Source organism: Alosa alosa, chromosome 5, assembly GCF_017589495.1.
Source record: "Alosa alosa isolate M-15738 ecotype Scorff River chromosome 5, AALO_Geno_1.1, whole genome shotgun sequence".
NCBI lineage: Eukaryota > Metazoa > Chordata > Actinopteri > Clupeiformes > Clupeidae > Alosa > Alosa alosa.
In genome coordinates, this window is record NC_063193.1 from 11314582 (window position 1) to 11339581 (window position 25000).

The 25000-nt window shown below is 43.6% G+C and overlaps 1 protein-coding gene across 3 annotated transcripts in view; it reads left to right on the plus strand.

Annotated features, from left to right (window-relative positions):
• Nucleotides 1-25000, plus strand: part of edil3a (EGF-like repeats and discoidin I-like domains 3a) — a 127972-nt gene that overhangs the window by 54830 nt on the left and 48142 nt on the right. For all 3 annotated transcript variants that reach the window (XM_048244166.1, XM_048244167.1, XM_048244168.1), the window contains one exon: nucleotides 20734-20847. In XM_048244166.1, coding sequence (XP_048100123.1) covers nucleotides 20734-20847 — 114 coding nt within the window. The remainder of the gene's footprint in view (nucleotides 1-20733; nucleotides 20848-25000) is intronic.

Sequence of the window (25000 nt, forward strand, 5' to 3'; positions counted from 1 at the left end):
AGCAACAGATGAAACTTGTTGTTGGATCACATCACTTCACAATGTGGAGTTCATTACCCGTTGGAAACTTATATAACGTCGCGCTAATCCACCAATGGCTTTTGCCACCTCTGTTAAGTTGTGCGAGTTGTGTTGTCTTCTTAAATTAAGTCAAAATGATCTTTTGAGAGGACGCTAGGTAAGTTTTTTCATACTAATCTTAATATAAGATCAATAACACTTGGTTAGAATTCATTATTTGCAGTGCATTTCCTATCTGGAGTTAAGATAAGAACACTGACTTTAGGATCGGCCGTTCTGTAATGACTTTTTTCCTAAATCCGATCCTAACCCAGATACTGTACATTTAAGAGGTGTCTGGATCACTGGGAAGATCCTTTGTAAGGTACAAGTGACAAGATGCCAGAGACATGATCTCTCAAGCACAGTAGAGGAAATGTCTGGGGGTGTTTTGATCCTGGCAAAGTATAGACAGTTTTATTCGACAAGGCAGATACCCAAAGAATTACTTCAAATTATGCAATACATACTAAGTGAAGAACCAGACAAGCTGTAATCCTGTAACGTTTGCAGTGATCAAGCACATTTTTGTTATGTCAAGTAGAAATAATTATGTCTAGCTCTAGCAATGTCTTGATTTGACTCTATTTCTTTTTCTGTGACTATTTTAGGATACATTTTTCACCTTATTTGATGGGTAAAATATGTTTCTTTTTTCCGGAAAATGTGTCAGTTTCAAGGTGTTTCCAAACTTTCGAACAGCAGTGTACAGGAAGTAAGTATGCTCTGCATTCAGGTTCAACAAGAATAGCTTTTCCCAGCACAGCCATTGGCTCTGAGTAAACACTGTTCCTGGTTCACTGTTTTGTGTGTGTGTGTGTGTTGAAGTTACTCGGGAGTGTTTCTCGGGAGATGTGTACCATGTCTGTGTCCTTGTCAGAGACTCGGTTTTCCATGCGGCTTCCCCTGGGGTCACAGCCATTGTCCCATCATCGTCATCATCGTCCTGCGACTCTTTATTCCAGGAAGGTGCCAGTGGGGTGATCATCAGTTAGATGATGCCTCTTCATTTCCCCTGCTGTGTCCGTGGCAGAGACTCGGTTTTCCATGCGGCTTCCCCTGGGGTCACAGCCATTGTCCCATCATCGTCATCATCGTCCTGCGACTCTTTATTCCAGGAAGGTGCCAGTGGGGTGATCATCAGTTAGATGATGCCTCTTCATTTCCCCTGCTGTGTCCGTGGCACATTGGAGTGGCACAGAGAAGGAAGAGCACTAATTATTCTAATAAAGTGTTGCCATCACAAAACAGGAAATGACCGCTGTGCAGGGACAGACTATCTGTGGCCGTCCTCTCAAAGACACACATATGCACACACACACACACACACACACACACACACACACACAAACCCCCAAGAAGAGTTATAAAAACTTGTATCTACTGCATGAGGATAACAGGCGAGTGTATGCTGTGTGACCTTGTGTTAACGAAAAGGAAGATGAGAAGCAGAGTCTTTCTTTGCTTACATCTTTGCTCTCTTCTGCTCGGACTGCCACTGAGCGAGTGCACAGAGTCAGCTCCCCATTGCTGTTGTCCACAGTGGCACAATTAATCCACAGAGCCGGCTTGATGTGGACAAGGCCACCATGCCCCCTACTGACTCCCTTTGGTGAAGCAGGCCATGCCAAAGCCTCTGGGATGTTTGAAGTCTGTGCTGGTCGTTTGTATTTGTGCATTCTTGTGGTGCTGCTGTTTGAGTTCAAGATAGAATCGATTTTACACTCTGAAATAGTTCCCCTTTCTTTCTTTTTTTTTCGGGTGCAGCCTGCCTCAACAGTTTCAGTTGATCCATCTTGTGTGTGCGTTCTTACTGAGCAAGAAACAAAGAGTGGGAAAACACACACACACACACACACACACACACACACACACATATTCATTTGGAGCAAACCATCAATGTCTGCGCTTTCTCTTCCCACTTTGAAAGCAGGTGGAAAGTGAGGTCAGTCAATCGGTTCTTGAAGGATGAACCTCAAGGTGGTAGCAGCCACGCTCGTGGGGCCTTGAAGTAGGGTTGAATGTGTGGGGAAAACACACACACATACACACAAGGTTAAACACAGCGTTTCAAATGAGGACGGCCTGGGGCAGGCCACACAACGCGCTTTCCCCGACTCAAAGTCGCTCCTTATTTCCGATGCCAGGCGTCTTCAGGGGGGATTTTTATCTCTCCTTTGATCAATCAGCACTCCTTTTGCTTCTTTTGAAATTTGCTGGCAGTCCTTGATTGATTTGCCCTCATTGCGCCTTGCTCGGCGGTTTTTAGTTCTTGTCTATATTTGATGGCATATCAATGCAGTTGCTATCGCGACTTGCTTCCTCCTTGCGTGATGGATTTTTGTTTTAGTAGCGGTTGGGGTCAGTATTCAAGATCGGTTCAAAGAGCTCAGTGCAGTTATCTGTTATTGTACGAGGCAACACAGAAATGGACAGCGAAAGCATCTTATTCCCGCAGATCTACCCTCGCAGCCCGGATACTGATCCAGATACAGGCTCCCCAGACATTATTTCCTGCTGCGGCACACTTAGACTGCTAGCACCATGAATACCAAACAGTGAAGTCAGCATGATGAATGGGAGATACTGCCGTGGTCGGAAATATCAAATGTGATCGATCCTGCACTGTAAATAGATACATAGATAAAATAATAAAAAAATAAAAATTATACAAATATCCAGGGCCTAGGTGGTGTTTATTGCAATATCCAGTAGTAAAGTTCACACTGTATTGAACCAGAATACGGAAAATTTCCTCAAGCAAAGGTCCGGAGCATCATAATGTTTAATGTGCGTGTTTAGGCTATGTATATGTATGTATTAGTATGGATGGATGGAGCCTAGTTGTAGATAGATAGATAGATACTTTATTGATCCCCAAGGGGAAATTCAAAAAATATAAGATTGTAGGCCTAGGCCTAATGTTTAATGTGAAATAAAATAAGTAGCCTAAAAGGCAACATTCGAAATGAGGAGAAATATGGCAAGATAAGAGTAGCCTAATTGGGGAGAAAAACTGAGTAGCCTTGGCTATTTTTAAGATCTTAACGTGAACCTTAAAATAAAATTTGAGCTGAGACAAGGATGGATATTCCACAGCTGGTTCCTTGAACCCATTAATCAGCAAGTTTAATTTAATTTTTTTAGTTTTTTTTTTATGTTGACCCGAATTCCTGGAAACACAGGAATATCACGCTGTTGGGCAGTGAATGCATGTAGGCTTAACTAAATTGTGGTGGATCAATCATATAGCCTTCTTAAATTGTAAAATATTCTGTGGTCTCAGTTCACTGTTGAATGGGCCTAGCCTACCCTATGCTTGCTCAAAATATATGCTTTGTCTAGTAGAGGTGCTTCAAATTGGCGCTTAAAATCGCCTGTCTCAGAATATATAGAAGAGGTCCAGGGCAATTCCGCGCAAAACTGTCACATCCATATTTAGTTGGCGTTACGGACGTGACAGTTTTGCGTGGTATTGCCCCCGTATCGTTATATAAAGCTCTGTTCTCGCTTTCTAGCTTTCTCCTCTTGAGCAATCGATGATTTGAAAATAACTTACTTATCGTTAACTTAGATATCCATCTGATTGTTTCTCGTCCCGTCTCCTCTCCTCGCTCGTTTCAGGCTATCAGTCTCTTCTCCATAGTAGGCTACTTTACTCACTGACTCGACTTTATCAGAATTCACAGATTTCACTGGCTGAGTAGCAGCAAGCGAAATGATGGTTCCATTTGGTGATGGCTGCTCTAGGTGCTTTCACATTGTTGCCTTACTTATTGCCACTCCACACAACAAGCTCTACCCCTCAGTAGCTGTCTCTCGCTGCCGATCCTATGGACAGGCGGCCTAAGAGGCTGGCGGAGGTGGGTCCACATAATGGCCCCAGGAGTGGATGGTGATGGGCAGCAGTGACTGCACCCTGCAATCTTGACCGCCTGGGCTGTAATTTCCGTCCCTGGACTTCGGCCCCTGATGCCCACCCCTCCATCCCTTTTCTGTTTACACAGGGGCAGAGGGAGATGCAGCAGTTGAGGCTGTTATATAAATGTCTGAGTCTCTTGTCACATCCCACCCCCGCGTTCAGTTCCCTCTTACCACCTGAAGGGCTTCGTACCTGTGACAGCAGAGCTGAGCTGTCACATCACGCCAGCTGAGGGGATACACCCCCATCAGGTACAAAAAGAGGAAAGGAAGCGTAAGAAAAGCTGAGACAAATGCTATGGTTTACTTCAGCATTCATATCATTTAATGCATTTTATAATTATGAATATGGGTAGTTTGCTGAGCAGGCCTAGTGATAGAGAGCATGTAAACACACACACACACACACACAACACACACACAAACAAAGACTAAATTGGATTGTCATCTGCCTATGCAGATAGAAAAAAAAAGAGCTAGAGTTTAAGATCTTCTACGCCGAGGACTTTCACATGGCGGTTCCACCAGGGAAGTTAAAGGTGGCCGAGTGGGTGGATTGGAGAGAAGCAGCCCTAATTAAAATGGGACAGCGGTGTTACTCACTGCGCCTTAGGTCTGTTCTCGTAGGTGTTGATGGAGATCGCTCGGCTCTGCGGGGCTTGTTTGTTGAGATATGCAAATGCAAGACTATGTTGTCTATTTTTTATGATTTATTGTGTATTACATGAATGTATTTTCCCTCTTGATGCAAGTGAAGTTTTCAGAGTTATATATAATACATTTGCTGAAGCATTGCATGTGGTACGTATGGTACATCGCATTGACTTACAGACCTGGATGTTCATGAAAAAGCGAGGGTAATATTGAACGCTTGGCTTATGCTAATTTGCTCAGGGTTAAGTTGCAATCAATATGAATGTTGAGTTGTTTGATCTAAAGTGCCTGAATATATAACATAAAAGACATGAGCTGCTCAATATTCACAGGCTTCTCTATACAAGATGGTATCCGGTAAATAATTACATACTGTGCATTTAAGAGAGTTGTCATCGAACTCACCATGAAAAAAATGCTTGGTGCAAAATTGACCGTATCAGTCAAAACGGGACCAGATGGACATTATGGCTCCGTTTTGTGCTATGAATGAGAGGGGAGTGGAAAGTGCAATAGTGGGATAAGAGCAAGTTCCCATGGCGGTGGGGAGACATCATGACGAAAGGGAACAGCCATCATGGTCATGCATGGCATACCATAAAACACCCCTCTACCTGGCCCCAGAGGGCTGTTCTGAGAGAGAGTGATGTGGGAGAGAGAGAGAGAGAGAGAGAGAGAGAGAGAGAGAGAGGAGGGTGTTTGGACTGAAACCTCGGCATGTCTGGGTGGCCTCCCCAACCACTTCATTAAAATGACATAGTGCAGTGGAGAATACAAACTTGTCTGGAGAGAGAGACGATCTGTGCCGCAGTTGGGTCCAAACCACAGCCCACACGCGGGAGACAGAGAGCTCTTTTTCAGCAGAGGGGAGAAGCCGAGGGGATAACTCAGGGAGGCGGGCAAGCCGCACACATCATGGAGAAATGAATCAGATGGTATAGGCTTTCACCGACCTATCTCTGACAGTCCAGAGATACCGGATCTTTCCACCCACTTTCTCTGGCATTGTTTCTTCAAACACACACACACACACACACACACACACACACACACACACACACACACACACACACACACACACACACACACACACCACACACACACACACACACACACACACAGAGACACACACTACTCCCCCACAAACGCCCCCGCCTCCAAAACATGCATCTATGTCAATGGAAAACCACAAAGACTACCTCCTTCCCTTCTCTCCCTGGGCTTCCAAGATGTTTCTAATTTTTTATTCATTCATCTATTGCGGATCAGGTGTTCTCTTTTTTGTTTTGCTGAATGGGAGTTGAGGTCCATCTGGACTGTGGAAACGGAAGGATATTTTGATAGAAGTCCAACAGAAGAAAAGCCCACCCCCGTTTACTGGAAACGGCCTCTCTAGCTAACAAACATACATTCTTGTCCCATATTTTCCTCTTTATTTCTGGGACATATTTTGTTTTGGGACGAGACCGATCACCGAGCAATTTCCGCTCCACTTTCTCTTCACTCGACACGATCCTCATAAAAGCTGTGGTTTAATATACTGAGGCATAGAGCCTTTCATTTCATCGGCAACCGTCTCTCTCATGATTTCTGCTCTCGTATTTGCAAAGTTTATCAGAGAATGGAAGTTGCAGGTAGATGGTTGCGTGTGGAACTTTCTGTAATTTTCTCCTTGTAGTCTTGCCAGGTCAGCCTTGGCTAAACACTTGATGGCATAAAACATGGCTGCGAGCAGAGGTGTAATAGGGTTTCAAGTTTGCGCTCTCCAGAACTCTTCTTTTCCCCAAAAGTTCTCCAATGAATTATTTACCGACACCTGGGGGTAAACTAAATGACATTGTGCTACCAAATGAAAAAAAGGAGAAAATCATTCAGTAGAAAATTGATGAGGAAAGGCTTGCCATCTTGGCATTGAATGAAACTGAGGATGGCTCAAAGGTCAGGTGTGTGCCAGCCGTAAGTTTAATGCCAACTACTTGACAGACTTCCGTGGGCATTGGTAATAGCCTGAATTAATGGCTCTCTATATTGCTTGGTTGTGTATTGGTTGTGTGTTTCTGTGTGTGTGTGTGTGTGTGTGTGCGCAGTGATGCGCGTGTCGTGTATCGTGTCTTGTGTGGCGTAGGCGTGTCGTGTGCGTGCGTGTGCGTGCGTGTGCGTGCGTGCGTGTGCGTGTGTGTACAGTATGTGTGTGAACTCGAGTGCATGTATTATGAGGGTTCTTTTGCAAAATGTCAGCCTGTCCGCTGTGTAAGACAGGCCATTCCCCGGGCTAAAGAGGAGCAGAGCTTATCTGCTCCATGTCAGGAGGTGTTTGGGATAACAAGCTGGAGGAACGAGGCGGAATCAAAGTGCTTAGAGGGGCCGTGAACTCAGGCTTCCCCAGCAGACGAGGGTGGGCACACTGCTCCCATCAAATCACGCCCCCCAACACCATAGTCCCAAAGTGACCTTTCCATTTTTACTGCAGGTCTTTTTTCTGAGAGGTGGGGTGTACCTGAACGTCACTCACAAAGTCCTGGGTTCAGGCAGTCACTCTCTGCACTGTCTGCAGACAAAAAAAGAGAAAATTGATGGAAAATATAGAGGGATAGAAAGAGAGAGAGAGAGAGAGAGAGAGAGAGAGTTATTTGAATGCCTTGTTTGAAATGTCACACACGGTTCCTCCTCCCACTGCTGTCCCCAAACCTCTTTCTCTCCCTCCCTCGTCTGTCTCTGGATGTTTATTCGGCTGGTTTAGCCCATCAGCAGAGAGCGCTGGCTGAGGCAAGCAGCCATTGAGTTGTAATTGTGGCCCTGTTGTCTGAGCCTCTTTAGCCGCTGTTTCTCTGCATGGCCCCTCTAAAAAGTCACCGCTCCTGGCTGGGCTACTGCCAAGGCCCATTTGCCCATTATTTCCCTGCTTGTGGCGTGCCCGGCGCATTCTGCAGCTTTTCCACGGCACACAGATTCACACGCCGCCACCAGTGCCTAGATAGACATTTACAGGTATGGTACTTGAAACCATTCAGTCCTTTAAAGTGCACCCGAAAACAAATGGTTTAACTGACTGGAAATGGCAGTCCTTATATCTTTGCTAACAGTATTTATTTGTTAGCACTGTCAATTATATCTAAGACACATTTTATTGCTAGTCTGTCAAGGAGAGGAGGGAAGGCTAGGGGCAGCTTTGCACCATCTGCTGAATCAATTCTCCCAGTAATTGTGTCACTAGTCAGGTATCATTTCTTTTCGTAGTGATATTATCTTTTCCCATGCCAGGTTTTACTGAAAACTGTGATAGTAGACTTGTCAATAGACATGGTCATGTGACGACAGGTTCACGATGATGCAGATAAAAAATATGAAGGGAATAAATAACAGAGTGTAACGGAATTAATTTGACAGCTCGGCTAATGACCTCTGACTAAAACTTGTCGCTGGTTGGCAACAGATGACTCAGACCGTGAATTCGGAGTGGCCCACAGAGTTTTGAACAAAATCCAAGTGCCAGCACATAGTCTATTGGCTCTGGGGGACAAAAATGAGCATCAGAGCCACGAGCCTTGCATGGTGAACTCTCCCTCTCTCTCTCTCTCTCTCTGTGTCTCTATCTCTTCTCCCTTTCTCTCTGTCTCTCTCTTCCTTTCTTTCCCTCTCTCTCTCTAACTCCCTCAAATCATTTGTATCGTTTCACCCCCACCCTTACCCCTACTCTCTCCTTTTGGCTGCGGGGGATGCTCAGGGTAATCTCCTCAGGTGTGGCAGTCATAATGATGTTTGAGAACAGCAGATCTGTGGGGGTCACGTGCTCTGTTTTTTTTGTTGTTTTTTTTTGTCTTGTTTAGTGCCAGCCACTCGCGACTCTGCAGTCGGCACACGTTTTGGCTGGGCCCACTCCCCCGCCCCCACCCTCAACTGGCAGCCAAAATGGTACTCAGAACAGCGTTTCTTAAGCCAGCCTGCCTCCTCTGCCTCCTCTGCCTCCTCCTCCTCCTCATTTTGCCTTTTCTAGGGCTCTCCAGATCCTTCCTTACGGTGTTGTTGTGGACTCTGGCTCTGCTCTGCCTCTCCACTCTGGCCACCTGTGTGTCTGAGAGAACAAAGCGTCATAGACTGTGCTCATTCTTTCTCTGTTCTCTGAACAGCGGTCCAGGCCCTCCAGTTGGGGACCACTGCACTCAATATTCACTTTATCGGTAGTTAATAGTGGGCCAAGTACATTTTAGATTAAAACAAAGTGACAGTTTATTTAAAAGTAAGATGATAATACCTTGCACTTATTACACTAAACAGTTACATCTTCATAAGAAACAGCCATTTATGTCTAGAGCAGTTATATCTCATCCAGTCTTGCCTGGGACACAACATTCCCTTTGGTTATTAAGTTTCAACCCAAATTTAACAGAATTCAAATCATAAGAGAAACTAAATCTAAAAAATAGCAGGGCATACTTTTATCCCTCATTTACAGCAAAAAGTCTAACATGGTTCGGATTGAATAACCCCACAACATTGTAAGAAAACCCTAAACTACACCATTGGCAACAATGTCGCCAAAATAGTTTGAATGTTAGCAAGCTTTTATCAGGGCTAGGCAGTTAGGCTTTTGCAGTGTTTTGTTTACGTTTACGTAGCTGCCACTAGAATTCTACAACCACTTTGTACTCTCATACAGTAGACTGCCTCTGCCACTCACTTGTTCTATCTCTCTTCCAGAGCTCCTATACCTTTGTGGATTTAATGCATTGGAGCTTCAAAATAAACACTACTGTTACATACATTTTCTAGAAAGGTCAATAACATTCTGAAGGAAGACAGACACTCTATGACCCATTTAGAGTGATACCATGACCCATCAGTTGAGATACATTGGAATAGAATATGTGACTTGATTAATATGACTTGTCAGTTTCTCTCTGTAACTTTAATATTGTCTCAGTTATTGTGTGCACATTTGAAGTTGGAGCTCTGCCAGTGGTCTGTGCCTCTGGTTTTGTCATTTTTGTGGAAGTAGGACAGAACTCCCTGTCCTAGACATGAAATGTACCATATTGCACAACATTAGCTCTCAAAGTATTCCACATTCAGGGCTCATGTAACCTGAAGTTATTGTTTTCCAAGAATGTGCGTGCAGCTGTCAGTTTATATTTGAATGAAAGACAGGCTGTTGCTATTTCACTGTTTGTGTAAGTCAAGGCGATAGTTGTCATAGCTTGCTCTTTTTTTATGGGACGCTCAATAACTAAGAGGTCAAGAAAGAATGCAAAGCTGCATATAAAGCTTGTCTTCTTTTACACAACCTTGAGAAAACTTGCACACACTTCTTCTTCTTCAAAAAATGAATTGAAAAAGAGAGTGGTATTTCCCTGATGGAAGCGGGAGGGAGATAATGTTGCAGTGACAAGCGATGCCTCTCCATATGTATTTGATGAAGTCTCGTGTGTAAATCACAAGCGATGCCTCTCCATATGTATTTGATGAAGTCTCGTGTGTAAATCACAAGCGACGCCTCTCCATATGTATTTCATGAAGCCTCTGGTGTAAATCACTGCCCACTGAGGTACATCAGAAGGAAATACCATGTCATGTTTTATTTCTCTCGACCCAGAATTCCCTGGGTTCGACACTCGCTATCTTTCCCACGCCAAGCCCAAGCTGTAGACAGGCTGATAAGCCGATGATATACTTCCACGCCATCCTTCTGCGGGGGAAAGAATTTCTGAGAGCTTGGGGTCATTCTGTCACACCTGCAAAGCTCTGTCGTTTTGTTTTCCCTCATATGGCCTCATGGGTACCAGATAGTAATGATATTTCAATATATCATCTGTATGTAGAGGAAGACAAGATATAGAGAACAGATTGATTGCCTGAGGGGAGTTCACCAGAGTGCTAACATGATGTCAACAGGAGCCTATTCTCCCTCTTCTCTAACTGAACCACACTCCATTTTGAAGAGGGGTGACCTGTTCACCCAGTCTGAATGGCTCTGGCAAGTGGGGTCTATTCATCATCGTGTTGATCATAGGTAAAACTCAGTATAGGAAAATTGATTGTACGTGTGTGTGTGTGTGTGTGTGTGTGTGTGTGTGTGTGTGTGTGTGCGTGCGTGCGTGTGTGTGTGTGTGTCGTGTTTGTGTTTTTCTTTGTTTCTATGTTCTTTGTTTGTATAATTGCTACTAAAACATCTCACTGGAAGCCTCCTCAAACAAGAGTGGGCAGTGGAAGGAGAGGAAGAAAAAAAGAAATAAGAAAAGGAATGTGTGCATGATTTAATACTGCTCAGCTCTGTTGCAAGGGCAGTACTTACAGGAGATTACCTTTCATTCCGTTAATTAAGTTTTGGGCTTTAACAAATGTGACAGGGCTATAAGCTATTAGCGCTGATGTATTTTAATGAGGGTCAGTCCTATGTGCACTTTAACAGTCACACTCCCTGGCTGTTGAATATGCATCACCTGGGTTGCCAGACGTTTCAAGCCTTTAAGAGAAACATTAATATTGTAGCAATTACAGGTCATTACCCAGTCACCTCGAGGGGGCTTGATCACGTGCATCATGGCATCAAACTGTGCCCTTCTATATTATTAAGTTGTTGTATTTGCCTGCTTAAAGTGGTCACTGCGCTGATTAGGTGACTGATTGCATTGTACTGGCAGAAGAGAACTGAGGGGGTTGGGTCTGGACTTGAACAGGTGCCTTCACGATGGGGGCAAAGCGATGCCAAGCAAAAAATCACCGTCAGAAGCCTCACACCTCCTTCTGCTGTCCCAGGGTGCACTGTGGTCAATGTAATGCTCTCTGCAGTTGTCTTCCTGCCCTGAAAGCCGCTCCCATCGTTCTCATTACTATCCAGCCGAGTCTCGCTTTGTCAAAAACTGGAGGCGCGGGGTAGGGGGCAGTGGTTGGTGGTGGGCAGGGGGGTGAAGCAAGGTTTACTGATGAAAGGCAAGGGTCTAGGTTTACACGGAAGGGCTGTTGAAGATGGGAATTCTGATGCTGGTACTTTTGTTCGTTCTGTGCTGCTGCTGGTGCTGCTGCTGTTGCTGCTGCTGGGGCTGTTGCAAGAGGGGAGAAGAAAGAAGCGGGTGAAATTTCACAGGCTTTATTTTTAGCACAGCCACAGTCACACACTCGGAGGAGCAAACGTGGAGAGACCCACATAGCGGCTGACTGGCACGGGGACCCACGGCACGTCTGGGCTGCATCCGCGCCACATCCGCTTCGCCATTGTCAGTGCCGCTCCCGAACACGCACCCACCAAACACGCACCCCCATCCAGTCGTCCCCTTCATTCGCTCCCCACCCTCCTCTTCTCCGCTCTCTCCTTTCGGGAGGCATGGAAATTGTCTTATGTGCTCTGAACACCAAATCAGGTTAAGCCACTGCTGTCTCCTCTCCACACAAGGACTTCATCAGTCACACGCGCACACACACACACACACACACACACACACACACACACACACACATACACACACAACATAGAAAAGGCAGGGGCTTAGTGGAGACTGCCACTTCCTTTCGCCTCGGTGGCCAACTGATTAATACTATCAGGCTAATGAAACAATTAAGGTTATCTCTCACAACTGCACAGGAAATTGATGGATTCACTCCTGCCTGTGAAACAGTGAATGTTAATCAGAATTATGCACTAGTGCCCAGTACAGTGTCCATTAAAATATGCACCAAACAGGCACGAAATGCAAAACACGTCTACATGCTTAAATCCATATTTGTGTACATTTCATGTAATTCAGTGATACAATATATACTAATGGCCTTTCACCCCTAGCTGCTTTCTCATTTTGTCCACAACATGCATTTCTTCCATTTTGCTGTGATTGATGGCAGTGGGCTGTTATCTGGAGGAAATGACTTGATGTGTTGTTGACTGGGGCTATAGCTCCGCAGGCCTGCATGCTGCTGGACATACCTTGAGATGTCAGGGGTGTCAGGTGTGTTTACCTGACCTTGAGCCGGTATGCATCTCTGCCTCTCAGACTGTGTGGATTAGCTGTGCTCCCCGGAGGTAATCCTTCTGCACTCCACTCTGTCTTCTGTCTCTCACCGTCTCACTCGCACGCACACACACGCCAGACAGGCCCTGTATCGCTCGCACACTCTCTCATTAACACACATACACACACACACACACACACACACACACACACAAACAGAGAGAGAGAGAGAAAGCAGCATATACACAAAAAACATGCACACATAGCCTAACATATGGACACACATACAAAGTAGGATACATATAAGAAAAGTCTCGCTGTTTCTCTCTTTCTCTCTCTCTCTCTCTTTCTCTTTCTCTTTCTCTCTCTCTCTCTCTCTCTCTCTCTCTCTCTCTCTCTCTCTCTCTCTCTTTTCTCTCTCTCTCTCTCTCTCTCTCTCTCTTTCTTTGTGTCTCCTGCGTGGCTCCAATCAGAGCACGGCCTCAGCCAACACACTGTTTCATGAATTTAAAGCAGTAAAGCACATGCTGTTGATTCGAAACCTCGCCGGGGTCCACCAGAGGCAGGCATTAGGAAAACCTCCTCAACACTTCAACAAGCATCACAAACTGATTGGTGCCTTGCAACACCTTTGCACAATGGAGATATTATGATTCAGTGCTGAATGACAGAGCCGATCGCTTTTAAGGGCTTTTGCGTGTCAGCCTTCCATTGCAGAGTCTCGACTTCAGAGAGTCAAGACTCTGCTATCAGAGAGTAGCAGGTGCATTGATTGCCATGACTGTAGCAGGCTGATGCTTAGGGGAATTATCTTCATGCTCCAAAGGCCTGATTTCTGAAATGAGGGATGTGTCGCATCAGTGTTACAGAGAGTTTCTTGTTTTTCTGTAATGTCGGCTTATTAGCGGTGTGGCAGTTGATAAGAAACAATGGAACAACACAAAGATGTTTTTGAGCTTTTGAGTTTTTGAGTCTTCAATACACTAATAACATAATGATGAATCACCCTTAAGTGAGTTGATAATGCACTCCAAAGTCAATGTTTGGCAGGTTAAGAGTTTATAATGACTTTGTTAGGCCTGTCTGGCTTGAGGTAATTATGGCATAATCCTCCTTGATTGTGACTTTCTCCACTTCTATCAAGATGTTTTTTCCAGTTGAGGGCTTGTTTGTTCACTTGGCTTCTAATAATGTGCTTGCTTGTAGGGGACATGGTCTCCTCTTAAGCTCTGGCGTTTGAGTTATGCCGTCCGCTGAGGCGCACAATTAAACTTAATTATGTCATGCGGCAGGGCCACATTAGAGCACTCTCAGAGAATGTGCAGGTGTACAAAAAAATCCCCCTGCTGGCACTTCAGTGTGCATTTGAATGCCACTAAACTAAGCACAGAATTTGTTTTTTTCTTTAAAAGCATTAGGGACACACAGCCAGTTGGAAGGATTATAACCTGCTGTGAGACTTTTTGGTAAATCTCAACCACAGTTGTCATATTGGCAATGCAAGACATTCACCAGCACACCAGACAAACACTAGCAAACAGTCTGAGGAGAAAAAAGTTATACCGTTGTATGTATTGTTTATACCGTTGAGATGGTCTGTTTACACAAAATCACTCAAATATATCTGTTCAGACAAACATGTTCGCCACAAATGTTTGCCTCTGTTCAAGAAAGGTCTTGCCAGGGAATGCCTAATTTCATACTGTTTGCAATGTACTATGTCATATTTTGTTTGGCTTTTTGACATCAGAAAAATGAGAAAAGGCTGCACTTTGCCTACATCAATCTTTTTGTTGCAGAGACACGTTTCTGAGTGGTGCCTTCTTCAGTATAATGCAGGAGAGATGCTGTGCCGAAATGCATCTGTGCAATAAAAAGATTGATGTATGCAAAGTGTGGCCATTTCTCCTTTTCTGATTGCTTCTAAGTTTGGCCCAGCACACTACCGTAAAACAAATAAGAGAATAAGAATAGAGAAGACTGCCCTGCTCCTACCCTGGAATTCTAAGGCTTTTTGATATACCTGTTATAAAAGATATTCAAAATGTAGAAGGGATACAAATGAAGTTGTTTCTTGGTTGAAAACACTAACTGATCAAAAACATGAGAAAGGTCTTTTTTCCCTCTGCATTTCAGAGGTCAGAGAAAGGACTAGTCAGTTTGTTGGTTGTACTCAACAGTCCACCGAGGATTCATCAGTCACTATGAAAGCAGAGACCTAAAGCCAGCAATGACCCGTGGAAGTTGGGCAGTGCTGACCATACACGTGGGAAGCCAAAGCTATTTCCATTTTAACTATGGCCAAGGTCTTCTTTGTATCAGGACCCTGTAGAAATAATTTTAGTGTGAAACGACAGTAGTGGAGGCCTGTAATTTTAGCACAGCAATCATGAATCAGAATAATTCATAATTGGAAGCTTGTCAAATAGGCGAGAACAAAGTGGTGGTGCAGCTAGCAAATTATTGCAATTTGTTTTTCCAGATTTGTTTTGAGACTACACAATTGGAAAGTAATTATTATCGTTCTATTTGTTTCCATCGTTTAAATGTTTTGTTTGTTTTGAAAGCTTCAACTTGTTGAGTAGGCTAGTTGCCGGTATCCCAACTATTATTCTATGCATTTATATACATTTTTATCATCAAGTCTCTTCCTTTCAACCACATCTGTTCGTATGTTTAGTCAGTATTTATGGGAAATCAGTTATCTTTGTGGACCAGTTCAAAGTTGTGTAAACTCAGGAGCACTCAATTAAGTTGCAGTCCATTCAAAACTTGGTAGCAGTAGAAATGAAATTCACATCATCTGGCTGCACTAGTCTTGTTTGACCTTGGTGGCAGTTTCAAACCACAGTGCTCATCAGGTTGCTATGGCAATGCGTGTGTCTATTGAATGTGAACAGTTTGCTCAGTTTTTCCCAGACTGTTCGGCAGAAACCCGCTGATTATAAGGTCTAGTCATTACTCCTCATCACTGTCCATTCACTCCTCATTATCCTTCTGCTGCGTCTCACTCTTTTACGCAGACTCCAATAGAACTCTTCACTCCATGTCAAAGAGTGATTTGAGAGCCACATTGTTAACTTGCTTGAATTAATGTTGTGAAAGTATCACTCACACATGTCTTTTTATTATTTTATTTACACGTCTGCCTCAGTGCACCTGTAACAGATTGCAGGTGTTGCAGGTCTTTTTCCTGTGACTTTAAGGGTGTCATTCATTTTCAGCGGGGAGTGAGGTTTTGTATTCATGCCAGCTATATTTTATTATGGTTTTAATGAGATTAAGTGCTTGACATTATTGTTGGATTCTCATACCTGGAGACTTGGAAGAAGACTCCAGTACTATAGACTCTGAGGAGAAATGAGCCAATACATTATCTTACTGACACATATGTTTGTCAGTGAGCATCAAGAGCATGTTGAGGGACGACAGTGTTGCCCTTGGTTGACCTGCAATTCCACAGTGTCTTCTACTCAGTAGCAGGAAACCATAACCGCCTGATGAGCTTGTCTGGTTTCCATCCACCCAGCGAGGAATGCTGTCGCCTCCCCAGCGCCCAATCAAAAGGGGGGATACACCTCGAGGTGTGCTTTTGATCCAACTAATTTATGTGCCAGGACTTGGGAGCGAGCGAGAGACAAGAGATAGAAAGAGAAGGAGAGAGAGAGAAAGAGAGAAAGAGAGAGAGAGAGAGAGAGAGAGAGAGAGAGAGAGAGAGAGAGAGAGAGAGAGAGAGAGCGTTGCGGTGGGCTCTTGTGAGGAGAATACCAATGCACCGCCTTTTGTGTCTGTCTCCCTAGCTTAAGCCCTGCGTCCTCCTCACTTTTGCTGGCAGGTGACGCAGACACCCCTTTTTTCTTTCCTCTCCTTCTTCTTCTTCATCTTCTCTTTATTCTTCTCCTTTCCCCAGCCGGCTGAAAGCAGAGGCACAGGGATGGGGCTCAATCTCGGAGCTCAGTTGATGATTCCCCTATTTTCATTCTTACTTGTCTCTCTTAATCCCCTCCTCAGCACAAGACAACAGGGAGATTCTCATTGAAATGCTCCTCCATTTCCCAGTGTGACGGCTTTAGGGAGTCATAAAACCAGCATAATCATATTTACATGTATGAAGGGGGGCTCTTCCTAGGAGACTGTGAGCAAGAGACTTTGTGCGGTAGAAAGCCGTGGGTGTGGTATCGCGTGCTGTGAAGGGTCAGTGATTAGTAGACTCATTGATGGCACAGTCTGTAGACTTGGACCGGAATCAGTTTCCTAATGAATCTGCGTCAGACCTTGGGTCTTATAGCAGTGGCTGTGTGAGTGCTGCTGGTATTCTGGTGTGTAGGAGGTATGCAGATATGCACAGAGCATACTTCAGAGAGAGAGAGAAAGAGAGAGAGAGAGAGAGAGAGAGAGAGAGAGAAATTGCTATTTGTGGTGCTGAAATATACTGTAGGCCTGTGCACATTCCCAAATGGATTTGAGAGCAAGGAACTTCAAAATAAAAATGTGTTTCATTTCATTGTTTATTTATTTGAGATGTTAGCATACTGCAGAAATATATGGAACAGTGGTCTGGAGATACTGCATACTGTATGCAAGGCATGACACAGAGTTTTATTACAGTTGATGTATCCATGATTTATTGCCCAAAACTTTTGTAAAATTTTACTTCCTAATTCATGACTATGGTTGTTAACCCTTTAACTAGCACACCATGATAAAAGTGATGATTTGTTTTGTTTGTTTTATCTTGCTCTATTAGGCTAGTATGACAAATCTGTGATTTTTTTTTCAAAGGACCCTCCCATTCAATTTCTATGAACCTCTACCAAACGGTTGAAGTGCCAGTTTATGGTAAAAGTCAGTTATCTGATTTTTGGCATGAGATTATTGTGTTTTACTGAAAGTTTTTTTCCCCAAAAGTGGTATTATCTTGTAGCCCTGGTCCCAGAGTTTAAGAAAAATCATGTTAACGAGAAATAATTCCCACTGTACCTGCAGACCACTTAAAGGCACAATCCGTCAGGATTTCGTTTTATTTAATTCACACTCCACACGCCAATCCAGTTGGGGGCAGCATGTAGGAAAACAATGATGTCACAATGATTTGCTAGTGGTAGAAACGACGAAACGCACATTGCCCATGCCCTCCTCCCTCCCCCGTCTCCGTTTTTGCTACTGTCTATCCCTATGTGTCTATCAGAGAATGTCTCTGTGTCTATAGACCTCTCCAGAATAAGTCCCGCCTCCGTAACTTCCGTATCCATCCAACTTCCTGGCGTCGATTGTCTATGGGAAATAACATGGCGTTTCGAAATATCATACTGGTAAAACATCTGTAGGTAGTGAAGTAGAAAAAGCTGGTGGGCAGATTGGCCTACACACTTCTGCCATCTAGTTTCCACTGGATTTTTTGATTGTTGGTGCCGTTTAAGTAGTATACTATAGACTATACTACTTAAACGGCACCGAAAGAAGAAGGGCTAACGAGTCAGGCTTCATGTTGATGAGCCACAGGAAATGAAGAGGTGATCTGATCCTGTGAAAACAGATACAAACACACACATGGGTATATTGTGATAAAGACATGTTTGAAGAGCTTCAAAGGAAAATGGTGATGCTATTTTGCAACAGGCCCGACACAATCTAAGCAACTTATAACGTTACCGGAGATAGAGGATAGTATTCTAACGTATCTGAAAGTTATCCTAATCGTGTAGAGCTAGCATTAGTTGTAATTTTAATATCTTATGCTGCCAACATCATTCCTTAGCGAGACCACAAGCCAGTGAACATTCACCAATATCAAAATGTATTTATTGCATATTGGAACATTACACTCGTATTGTGTAGGACACAAAACTTGGTCACGTACAAATAATAGTATTTGGCAAACTGCTTAGCATATGCAGCAAGGACGCTATCGCTTGGGGTTGGTAGGTTGGTAACGTTAGCAATGGCGGTTGAACAAAGTCAATTTACCGCGATCTACAGCTGACAAACATTACCTAGTGGCTCGAGAGCTAATTCTACAATATCTCCTTTGCTTAATCAAAATTATGAATTATGTTTAACAGATGTTTACTTACCAGTCAAGAAGAAATGTCGCAAGTTCCCTAGATTAACGTGTATTTGCTTGCTTCCCATCTGATATTCTTTTCGCCTCAGATCGAAGTTTTTTAGCTGGAGGCTTATGGAGGTCTCTTCGGGTCTCTTCCTAGAACTTTCGGCCATTCTCGCAGTACACTTCACTGTAGAACTTGAACTCCGCCGGGAGGGAGGAGCAGGAGGGGGTGGGAGCAGAGCGTGCGTAATTCCGTTGTCTCTTTCTCGACTGCTCTGGGCTGCACTGAAGACGGTTTGGCCGGTATGTTACTCCCTGTCACCACCTCAGACATAAGCTGGTATTGCAAGACCGGACGACCCGGGGCTAGTCGGTTAGCACGCTAATTCTGGAGGAGATCTCTGCAATGCTATGCATATTCTTTGATTAGAAAATGTCAGTAGTGTTATTTCTTCACATTCTATTGATATGTATAGTTGATTTTTGAATGCATTACACTTCAAAAGTTCACAAAAAAGACACATTGTGCCTTTAAGTAAATTTACCATTGAAATGAATGGGATTCTATGGATTTAGGTGAAGAACGTGTACATATAATACATTTTGGTCTGTACCATGAAGAGAAAACTGATTCAACTATATATTCCATATATTTTCTGAAAGCTTAGACACTCAGGATGTGATCTAACATGACATGAGACATGTCCCACCCTCCTCATTAGTATGCTGCCCATGCATTACACATTGGGTATTGGTAAATCGGGTATACAGTATGGCTGATACCTTTAGGTCTGTGCCATTTAGGAAAAACTGGTTCAACCATATAAACCATATATTTTCTGAAAGCTTACACTCTCAGGATGTGATCTAACATGACGTGAAACATATCCCACCCTCCTCATTAGTATGCATATAGTTGAATCATTTTCCCCTTCATGGTACAGACCAAAATGTATAGAATTGCATTGAATTACATAGTTAATAAGCCTATTTGATATATTTCATGCGTATGCATGCTTTTTAAACATATATCTGTTGTGTTTACAGTAGTAGTATATATTTGAAAACAGTATATAATGGTTAATATGATTAATTCATAAACTTTGACATGTTTTCTAGTATTATCTATACGGACCTGACTTTTACCATAAACTGGCACTTCAACCGTTTGGTTGAGCATGTTTTCAAAAAAATATTTGACCATGAAAATATGTATATGTTTAATGTAAGTTAATACATGTGTTATTCCACTTCATTTTAACATAATAATGAAGAAAAGTCTTAATTCTGAAATCTTGGTTGATGTGATTCCACAAAATATGGCCGAAATCGCGTACATTATTTTTTAGAATCGCGTATGATGAGAAGGTGTGGCCTTCGACATTACAGAGGTACTGAGCAAATATTTTGTGCTTAACATGTAGTGCTCAAGTGGTAGATATGGCTCCATATGTTTGAACTCAAAACAGCTGGATGTTTTGGTAAGATATGGTGACCTAAAGTGTGCTCTACCAAACGGTTGAGCAGGCAGTTAAAGGGATGCATGTTACGGTATTCATTCAATTCCACTTTAAAGCTAAACTGAAAAAAGAATTAAGTGGAAACATACAGTATGAAATGCAATTCTTTCCATAGTTGGTGTATACAGTCAACATACCCTGACCAATCTCAAAGCATTGAGGGGAGGTGGGATGAACCAGTTGGTTATGCTATACACACACCAGGATATGGCCCTGCTGCCCTTAATTGTTGCTCAATTTGCATAACTTACTGAGCACAGGGCATTCTCATTAGACAGGCACATGGCTATTCCCATCAATAGTCCGGTCACCTGCTGCAGGTAATTTGATCAGATCCTATTTGATTTATTAGCACAGCAGTGTTTATCCACGGCGCCTGAATGAGTGCATCTGGGGGAAGGCAATATTAAATAACAAACAGCGCAAATTCAATAACTACCTCATCTCAGTGCATCCAAATGAGAGAGAAAGCCTTGCTAATTGCCTTAGTGTCTGCTTCAAAGAAAATTACTCTTGTCTGTCCCCCCCCTCTCTCTTTCCCTCCCCACCCCATCTCCACCCCCCCACCCCCCCTTCTTGGCTCCTACAGATGTTAATGAATGCGAAAGGGACCCATGCAAAAACGGGGGCATCTGCACGGACCTGGTTGCCAACTACTCCTGTGAATGCCCAGGGGAGTATATGGGGAGGAACTGCCAATACAGTAAGTGTGCTAATTCCCCCCTTCTTCACACAGTACTGTCTGCCTGTTGTTCCATGTCTACCTCTGTAGATTGTTGATTGTTGAGTTTTCTCAAGATTTGCCATAGCAATGTGGTCTTCTCTGTTTTACCTTTGTATTGCTCTATCTATGTGACTTTCTGTCTGCATATTTTGCTGTCTATATAGACAGCCATTGTGTAAATTGCTTTGGAAAATCCATGGCCCTTGAAAGGTATCTGAATATAAAAGAGAGGTATAGGTATAGGCAGATCAAGTTTTTCTCTATGGGCTGGAATAAGCAGTGCTTCAGGGGCACCTTAATACAACCTGACGCCCCTGGGCTATATGCTTCTAAGCCCCCCCCCAAAACGCAAATATTAATTATGATACCCGACCCGCGATCTGACCCACCTATTTACATAACGTGCGCTTTTAGTTGATAGGCCTATAGCCTAACATGCAGTGTAGCCTATCATTATTGAGCCTATGTAAAACCTTTACATGAACAGGAACAGAAAGCCCTCCTTAATCACGTCAGCCTACCCATGACATCGCTTATCAAAAAGGCTAGCCTACTGCATGAAAACAACAGCGTTGAACTTTTACAACACTAGTCTATAGGCTAAGTTAAAAGATGGGGCACATATGGATGTTTCAAGCTTTTCAAAAGTGCATGTTTGTCGTGTCGGGGGGTTCCCCAGGAGGTTTTTTGAAATTCTGTCTAACACACCACTCTAACGCAGATAGGGAGGGACAGAAATACTTTTAGCCTAGATGTGACGTGATTATATTGGCTACCTTATGCATTATCACTACACGTTAACAATCAGAAAACATAACATAGTGTAACGATTTCATAGCGACACACACAGTTGTCCAATCAAAAGGTTTATTAGCTGAGAACGAGAGCAGGGACACAGACACAGAACTCAATACACACGGGGCAGGTCAAGTACACACACACACTACACATACAGGGGAGGACGCAGCCCCCCACACAAAAAGGATCACACACGAGGGAGAACTAAAAGGGAAACATGTTACAACAAAGACGCTAACATTACACTCAAAACTAAGGAGAAATACAGACATAAACCCCCAAATGTTCACCCCCGTATCCCAGCATGCCCTGTGTGGGAGAACGCTAACAAGGTCTTGTGCGCCGATGTTACACAGCTCCCCCAACAAGCCATTGCCGTCCTCGGCAATGACCACGAGGTAGCCACATGCTAACGTCGGTGCGCGTTGCCCGCTACTCAGTTCAGTGCGACAGTACCGCCAACTCACGTGGGGTGCATGCCGTATTTTAACAAATTAATGTTTCGGGTTATGCTGACCCAGGTCTTGAATGTAGGGGTCACTGAAAGTCTAATTTGAGGTCACAGTGGACGCAATGCGTATAATGTTTTCAGTATCACTGACGATCACCTTGGCTTGTGGTCATGCCAGACCAACAGCAACAAGAAAATTAGTCTGTGACTGTGAAAAATCAATTTAATTTAGTTGCATCGGTCGCAAGCCAGTTGCAGGAGAAAATATCACAGCTTCCCACAGGAAAAGGGCACTCTCACTATTCAGACCTACTCAATTCTGACAGACGCAGACATAAAGCCAGGAGATCGTGCTCACGGAGAGGGCATATGGGATCGGTGGAAAGGGAAGTCAAGTTTTCTTGTGATAGAAAATGAATGATTGCTACAACTTTATTTCATTGTAGAAACCCTGAATTCAGGCCCCATTTAAGGGCTATTCATTGTGTTTTGCATCTGCATTATCTACTGTGTTTTTACAGTGTCACAGTCACAGAAGAAATAACACAAAAAATACTTTATATTTGACAATATGAACCCTCAGTACTACACAATCATAGATTAATTTCCCAGGCTGCACCTTTTGACCTAGTTAATCAATCAGTGATGAACCTTATGTGAACAGAGCTCCCAAACAAAGGGCAGGCAGCTGCCACACTATGGACTACTGGCAGGATTAATTGAGGGCTGTGTCGTCTAGATAGCAACCTTTTGCACAGAGAGAAATGTCACTTCAATTTGCCTTGACATTTAGAGTCTGCCAATACATCAATCCTGATGTGCGACTGACATAAACATATTGTCATAGTGTTTGCATGTTTGCTCGAGCCCCCAGTGTGTCTTTTTTTCTTTTTTGGTTGTGTTGTTTTTCCTCCTAAATTGAGTAGTCTCTGTCATCAGGAAAGTGACAAGATAATTAAGGATATTTCCTTGCTATTGTTGCATCTGTGCCACAGAAGTTTGATGGTGTGAGCACCTCATTGCTGATCATCTCTCATTACTGCATGGTGCCTCAGCAGTGGACTAGTTGGGTATTTAATGAACTACTCTGTAACCAACCATATTCTATGTTCTTGAAGGTCAAAATTCCATGATGGCATTTAGTCATACAGTTATATTTTATATGTATGATGAAGACATACACATATCTATATGGATCAATTTTAATGTGTTCTCTCAAGGGGTCAAACCCATGACCTTGGAGTTGTTAGCAACTTCCTCCGCCTGCTCATGTACAAGAACCAAGCAATAACTTGCAAAATGCACCATGAGGATAGACTACATAGTGAAGGATCTGAAGCTTTCTTTCTTTTTTTGATCAGTCTCTGGTTTTATTTTCGTCGGATCCCCTCAGAAAAACAATGGCAGTCCAGTGGTTTATAAACTGCCTGCGTTTGCCCTCTGACTGAGGCACGAAGACACAAGAGAGATGTGTGGAAGGCTACATTTGTGTGTGTGTGTGTTAGAGATGGTGTGTGTATGTGTGTGTGTGTGTGTGCGCGTGCGCGTGCGTGTGCCCGTGTGCATGCGCGCGCGCGCGTGTGTGTGTGTGTGTGCGCGCGCTCGTGCGCATGTGTGAGTATGAGAGAGTAGGATATAGTGACAGAGAGTTAGAGAGAGGATGTGTGTGTGTGTGTGTGAGAGAGAGAGAAAATAAAGACAGAGTGAGAGATGAAGAGAAAGGAGAGGGAGAATGAGAGAGAGAGAGAGAGAGCAGATGAATGGAGTGAGCTGGAGAGGAGAGAGGGCGGATCACGTGGCTGTGGCCAGACCTGCAGAGCCTCCCAGAGAATACTGAAGGCCCTCTGCCGAGAGACACGGAGAGCAGACGAGGACAACGGATCCAATGATACCTTTTTTAAGTGGTGGAGGGCGAAGGGAGGAGTTTAGCTGGTTTATATATATATGTATTTATTTTATTTCCACTGGACACCGAACACAACAGAACCCAATGACTTTCACAGCTATTAAAAGTGCCTCTCTCAGGACTGATGTGAACTTGGCTATTGTCCTTCCTTCCAGTAGTTGGAGTGATGTTGTATGTGCATCAGTAATCTCAGCCACATGGTGAATTGTCCCCAACTTAACCTTATGCTGTCCCCCTTACCTCACAAAAGACATGATAGCCATCTGTTTCAAGCCTAATAACTTCAAGATAGTTTTATTGGTGTGAACGGCCTCTGTAATGCAGTTTAATTCAGCCTCATGTGTTTATATAACATGGCGCAGCTAGATCCCCAAGCTTGAGCGATGTAGAGCAAGCACTTACTGTCAGTGTGTATGGTACATAATAATAATAATGATAATAATAATAATAATAATAATAATAATAAACGTTTATTTTATATAGCGCCTTTTCTCAAACCAAAGGTCGCTTTACATACTGTAGTAGGAAGGCAAGGAAACATAACAACAAACAAACAAAACAATACAACAAAGGACAGGCACGAAGAGGTTGGGGGAGGATGTAGGGTGGAGCAAGGTTGTGGAGGGCTTTGAAGGTGAGTAGTAGTACTTTGTATTTGGTGCGGGACGGAACTGGTAGCCAATGGAGTTGATGGAGAATAGGGGTGATGTGTGCTGATCGTCTGGTATGGGTGAGGAGCCTGGCTGCAGAGTTTTGAATATATTGTAGTCTTTGAAGGGATTCAGTGGGGAGACCAAGTGAGTTGCAGTAATCTAGACGGGACATAATGAAGGCGTGAACCAAAGTCTGTGCATCACTAACAGAGAGGAAGGGTCAGAGGCAGGCAATGTTATGGTGATGAAAGAAGGCAGTCTTAGTGAGTGATTTGATATGAGGATCAAAGCTGAGGGTGGAGTCAAGCTGAATGCCAAGGTTTT